The following is a 6,262-nucleotide window of genomic DNA, read 5'->3' as shown; positions in this document are numbered from 1 at the left end:
ACTTTTGTGCAAGATCTTGCCAAGTAGTGATGGACCCAGCTGGCTCAGAATGTAACCAGTCCTTAGCTTTATCCCTCAGAGAGAATGGGAAAAGTCTCAGCTCGATAGCCTCATCAGTCACACCATTATATTTTAAAGTACTACAGATCTCGACAAAATTTCTGATATGCATGTTGGGGTCTTCAGTCGCAGCACCTCCGAAAGAAACAGAATTCTACACCATCTGAATAGTGCCCGGCTTGATTTCAAAAGTGTTAGCCTGAATAGCCGGATGAAGGATGTTGGACTGAATGTCATCAATTTTAGGCCGAGAAAAGTCCATAAGAGCTGGATCTGCTGCTGGAACTATACGATCACCCATGATTACTGGTTCTTTCTGCTCACTCTATTTATCTGAATCTTCCAAATCTATCTTCTTCGGAATATCAAGAACTGAGTATGTCTCCTCAGCCGTATCTAAAGTTCTCTTGCGAGTGCGAGAACGTGTTTGCATAAACGCTCGCTAGAATACCTGAAACACAACCGAAAATAATAAGTAACACGTCTTAATCAATGAGTCCTAATGACCACTAATGGCAAGTACATAAACTAAACAAATACGCCGAGTCCCCGACAGCGGTGCCAAAAATCTAATAATTCATGCAAGTATACGCGTTCACAAGTAATATAGAATAAATTATAGTTCGTTCCCACAGAGACTCAGACTAATTACTCCCTCTGTTTTTATTTGTTTGTCGTTCTAGCATATTTGATGTGTGTTTTTTTATTTGTCGTTCTACTTTTCCAAAGCAAATTTATAGGTATACTCCCTTGTTACCCTTATTTACTTGTTTATCTTGAAAACCTAAACATTTGACTTAATCAATTTTAAGACCGTCTAACTACTTTTAATTAATACTTCCAATGCAATTAGTTTAAAAACACCTCTACGTACTTCTTCCTATATCATTTTTATAATTTTATACACATATATATATATAATGAGTTCAAAGAACCATCCTAAAAAAGAAACAAAAAATCAAGCTGAAAAGATTATAGTGGTTGAAGCATCTACCCAAAAAGGAGAAGAAATAGATTTAAATATGAAGCATTATCAGAATGATGTTGAGAAGAAAAATGTTGTGTCAGAAGATATACAGCAAGAGGTAAGAGAAATGACAAAAATATATTTTCCTGTTGTGGCAAAATTTTTGCAGGCTCAAGATGAAGAACAAATTCAAGTAGTTAAAGAAACAAGTGTTTTGGATTATCAGGAAGATCAAGAAGATAAAAAAAAAGAATGAAAAGTTTCCCTTTGGTTTAAACGAAACTCCTGAAGAGTAAGAAATTGTGAGAAATAAATATTTATATTTTATTTGTGATAAGTATGGATGTTCCATTTCAAAATTTTAATTTATTCTACTGCTTTATTTGTATTGATCAATTGTAGTTTGTGGTTAATTAAGAATGAGATAATGGGAGCTGTTTTGTTTTATTTTATTTTATTTTCTAAGATTCTATTTTGATTTATTTTATTAGTTAATCTTTTTCATTTATTTAAAACAAAATTCACACTGACAAAAAAATCAACTTTTATATACAGGGTATTATAAAAATGAAACCAAACTTCATAAATATTTTATAAGCATAGTGAAATACAAAATATTTTTTAATTCAATAAACTAAGCATCTCATCAACAGTACTTGCATCACAATTAATTTGTTGAGGTAGCAATCCCTGTCTTACTAGTGCAGCCTCGCCAATGTGTGGAATTTTATAAGTATTAGCCCCTTTCACTTTCATAATTTCTCTCATGCATAGTTGCCAAGTTAAAAATATATCGTTGGATTTTGAAACCGAGTAAACGTCAAACGTGTCTTCAACAGCTTTTGCAAGGGCATCAATTGTTCTTGCTACTGTTTTATACCTCAAGGACTGAAGAGCTCTAAAGAACCCAAGATCCAGTATATTTAAATCCTGAAAATTTGGAGGTTGACACATCAAACGAATATCAAACCCACTTTGTCGTGCAGCTTGGCAAAAATTTGCATCATTAGGATCCACATGTGTTCTTGCATTATCTTGCTGAATTATTATAACTTTATTAGCATCTTCTTGTGGCCATTTTGGTTGAATTGCCGGTACTATTGTGTGAATCAAAAAATGCTTTATGGTTTCTCTTGCCACAGAAGTCATTGCCTTTGTCTCAAGTGTCCCAGCAGGTCGATTAACACTACTCCTCTTTGCTGGTTCTTTGGTAATAAATGGAAATATTCCAATTTTTCCAGAAAATTTTACATTTCCTTCTTCATCAAATCGTGGTCTTGCCATGGCAGCTATAAACATAATTTTGCCAACGAAATTTTTGCTTTTACACGTGCGGTGAGGCTCCTCTTCACCATCCACTAGATAATAAGTCTCTTTTTTCTTTGTCAAGTCAAACCATTTTTCATCAATATGAATGATATTATACATGTCTTTGAACTTTGGATCGTATGGGAGGCTATCTTTATCGAGCATGGACAGACAAAATTGTAATCTATTCTTTTTGTTCTCCTCAGTCAGAAACGGTTTGACAGGATTTGAATGATGTTTTATCTTTCCTGCCTTTAAATTTTTACAATAACTGTTGTGCTCACCTTCATTGCACCCACTGTATCGCGTACTGTAGTTCTTTGTGCCAAAGGAATGCTTTTCAATTGTTCCATATCAACTTGTATTCTTTTACGTCCACAGTTCTTTGTTCTACAGTGAGATACATCACTGACTCCGTTCTTCATTTTTTTTTGCCAACTTCCAAATACGCTGTAATGATGCAACTTCTGTTGTTGATTTCTTTTTCAGTTTCTCATTGACACTTTTACTCAGCAATGCAATATAAATTGCATGTCTTTCTTCATTTGATAAGATTATATAATTTCTTGGTTGTACAGCTCCTCTCTCGTTTTGGCCTGCTAAAAAATTTGAAAATATGAAAATAGATGAAAATAGTTATACAAAAAATTAAAATTATAAATTTATAACAAAAAAATAAATTATATCAAGTCATTACCCTCATGAGATTCATCTGATGTGAACTCTCCATTATATTGCAAAATTTCTTCATCTCCTCGAAATTGATTGGCACCTCCAATAATTAAAATAAATGATTTTAGTTTAATAAATCAGGACTTGATTTTAAATAATTTTAAAAAATAAAAACATCTATTACCATGGTGAGGTTCACCTTGTGTGAAACTTGCATGATTTTGCAAAAAATCTCCTTCTTCAAATGGTGGTTCATTCAAATCTATGATCATTGTAAATCCTCCTTGATGTTGAGTTAAAATATTTTCTTCTTGAGAAAATTGATTTTTATCTATAATAGAATAAAAATTTAGAATAATCAAATTAAAAAATTCAGAATTTAATATAATAAAATTAATTGTTAGGCTAAAATTACTCTCATGTGATGTATTGGTGTTGATTTCAATTGTTGTAGAGCTCCCATATTGATGTTCTTCTCCGTGAACAAAGTGATTAGTATCTATTCAACAGGATTAAATTAAAACTTTAAACTTTACTAGAATTAACAAATCACACGTACAAAAAATAAATAAAATAAAGCAAATTACTTGTCAATGGAGGTTGGTTCAAGTCAAGGTGATTCACTGTAAAAAAAATACTTACACTAACAAGTTAAAATAATGTTCCTTAAAAAAATACAAAAAAAATATAGTGGAAAATTAACATTACTCTCATGAATATTATTTGCATCGCTTCCTATTGTTATGGCCCTTCCAGTACTTTGTAAAATTGCTTCTTCTCCCATAAGATGATTAGCACCTAATGAAATCAAAATAAAAATATTCTAGATTAATATTTTAAAATTCATGAAAAATTAATAAATGCACATGCATAAAGTAAAATTACCTGTAAATGGATGTTCATTCAAATTCAGATGATTTATTGCAAATTCTTGATATAGCTGAGACCAAAATGTAGTATTATCACTCTTGTGTGGATAAGAAACCAGTGCATAAAAAAATAAAGATATTAAAAAACAAAAATTAACCTAGTACACACAAAAACTTAAAGATGTATACACCTTAAAAAGTAGATTACCTGAATTATTGTTTGCCTGCTTAGGAAAATTTAAATCAACATTATTGATACTTGTGTGCCTCTTCTTCTTCATTGTGTGAATTGTATCATCTTGGATTATCTATTTATAAGCCAATCATGGAGGGAATAAATGGAGGGAAGAATTATTGTGAAAATTTTATTTAAATTTGAATTAAATTTTGGGCGGAGGTTTTGAAAAAAAAAATTAAATCTGGCACACTAAAATTTGAAAGATAAAAAAATATCAATGCCTAAAATACTTTATTACTGTGAGTTTCAATACACCTTCATTATTGTATGTTTAAGTAAACGTGTAAGGGTAGTATTTCTATGCAGCAATAATTAGGTTTTATAGGTGTTGATACATTTCTTAATATATGTGTCAAAACCTTAAATGACAAATAAATAAAAACAGAGGGAGTATGTTCAATTAACACTTACTCACTGTTGTGCATATGTTGTGCACTTGATGATGACATAAACAAAATACCTAACTTAGTGAAATAATGTAGCACTCGACGGATAAGAATTATAGTCCCGACGGATAACTCATTATAGTCCCGACGGATAATGATTTATTATTCATCGAGTGAGTAGCTTATGTAATAATGAGTCTGTAGCACATTTCTGTATACACCTTTGTATAGAGTCTGTAGTAGCATATAAGTCATGTGGACTTTAACTAGATATGCAGAATAGGTTGATTAATTGTACATAGATGATGTCTTGTAATTCTGCATAAGTGAAATGAAGTCAAGTGCCTGATTGCTACCCGACGGAATAAACTACAAAGCACTCGACGGATGATCAACAACCCGACGGATAATCAACAATTTGACGGATGATCATGAACCCAACGGATAAAGAATTCAGACATCAGTTGACAGTGACAACTGGTCACATGCGTCGGGATGTATGCAATGGAATGAGGAAGCCTATTAACTGGGTAATAGAGAACAAAGTAGCAAAGCATAAAAACTGATAGTTTTTATAATGATTCTATCTTTTGACTTTGTAATCTTGGTAATATATAAACCAAGAAAGTAGCAAATAGAAAAAAAGATCTGAGATACAAAAAGTGAGAGACATTTGTAAGCAGAATTATTAGCATTTCTCTGTATTCTCAGTTTTTTCAAATTTGTAAGCAGCTGTGAGCATTCTTGCACACAGAGTTCTCTCGATATAATATATATCCCTGGAGGAATTGTTTAAATCCACCAGAAAGTTTTTAAAGACTTTTGTTTTTAATTACTTATGTTTTGATTCACATAAATTTTATTCCGAATTGTGCTAATCAAAACACTTATATTTGTATTTGAGTTTGAACATTTTTATTTTAAGAAAAAGAATCAAGAATTCCATTCAACCCCCCTTCTGTAATTCTTGCTATATTGTTAAGGGACTAACAATTGGTAGCAGAGCAAGCTCTTAATCTACAAAGAGTTTAAAGATCAAAACATTCAGCAAGATGAACAAGAAGGATATTGGAGTCAAGATTCATTTTCTAGATAAAGATTAATTACCATCATTGGAAGGTAAAGAGTGCATTCTTCATATGCTTTCTCAAGATGAGGCATATGTGGACTGCATAGAAAAAGGCCCTCATGTTCCAATGAGAGCTGCAACAGGAAACGAGCCATCAGTTCCCAGCCAAGGCATGAATGGTCTGATCCTGACATTGAACAAGTTAGGAAGGATAAAAAGGCATGAATATTCTGTTTAATGGAGTTGATGCAGACATGTTTGACAACATCATCAACTGCAAAACTGCCAAGAAAGTCTGGGATACTATACAGATAATCTGTGATGGCACTTGAGCAAGTTAGAGAAAAATAAGATGCAGCTCTTGATTCAGCAATATGAGCATTTTCACAATGAGGAAAGTCAGTCTCTCACTGACATTTTTAGTAGGTTTCAAAAACTACTAAATGCTCTTAAGTTGTATGGAAGAGTCTATCAGACTAAAGACTCTAATATGAAATTCCTTAGATCTCTTCCAAAGGAATGGAAACCAATGACAGTCTCATTAAGAAACTCACAAGATTATAAGGAGTTTTCTTTGGAGAGACTGCATGGCATCCTGAAAACCTATGAGCTTGAAATAGAGCAGGATGAAAGGATGGAGAAGGAAAGAAGAAAGGAGGATCCATTGCACTAGTTGCTGAGTTGGAAAAGGAG

General features: G+C 32.4%; 1 protein-coding gene and 1 long non-coding RNA gene across 2 annotated transcripts; both read right to left on the bottom strand.

The window, feature by feature from the left end:
- Window positions 1–1,648: 1,648 nt before the first annotated feature.
- LOC141718848 (uncharacterized) lies at window positions 1,649–2,455 on the bottom strand. Its single transcript, XM_074521226.1, has one exon. The coding sequence runs from the start codon at window positions 2,453–2,455 to the stop codon at window positions 1,649–1,651; it is 807 nt and encodes a 268-aa protein (XP_074377327.1).
- A 577-nt stretch (window positions 2,456–3,032) lies between these two features.
- LOC141720534 (uncharacterized) lies at window positions 3,033–3,485 on the bottom strand. The gene is made up of 3 exons (XR_012574422.1): window positions 3,423–3,485; window positions 3,192–3,338; window positions 3,033–3,107 (listed from the first exon to the last, which is right to left on the bottom strand). It is a non-coding gene; the product is annotated as an uncharacterized LOC141720534 (long non-coding RNA).
- Between the last annotated feature and the right edge of the window lie 2,777 nt (window positions 3,486–6,262).

The sequence above is a fragment of the Apium graveolens genome, chromosome 4, assembly GCF_009905375.1.
Source record: "Apium graveolens cultivar Ventura chromosome 4, ASM990537v1, whole genome shotgun sequence".
Classification (NCBI taxonomy): Eukaryota; Viridiplantae; Streptophyta; class Magnoliopsida; order Apiales; family Apiaceae; genus Apium; species Apium graveolens.
Note: the sequence above shows the minus strand (reverse complement) of the source record. Positions and strands in the feature narration are given on the sequence as shown.

Coding starts and splice junctions, on each gene's coding strand:
- LOC141718848 (XM_074521226.1), bottom strand. CDS start 2,455: ATGTATAATATCATTCATATTGATGAAAAATGGTTTGACTTGACAAAG.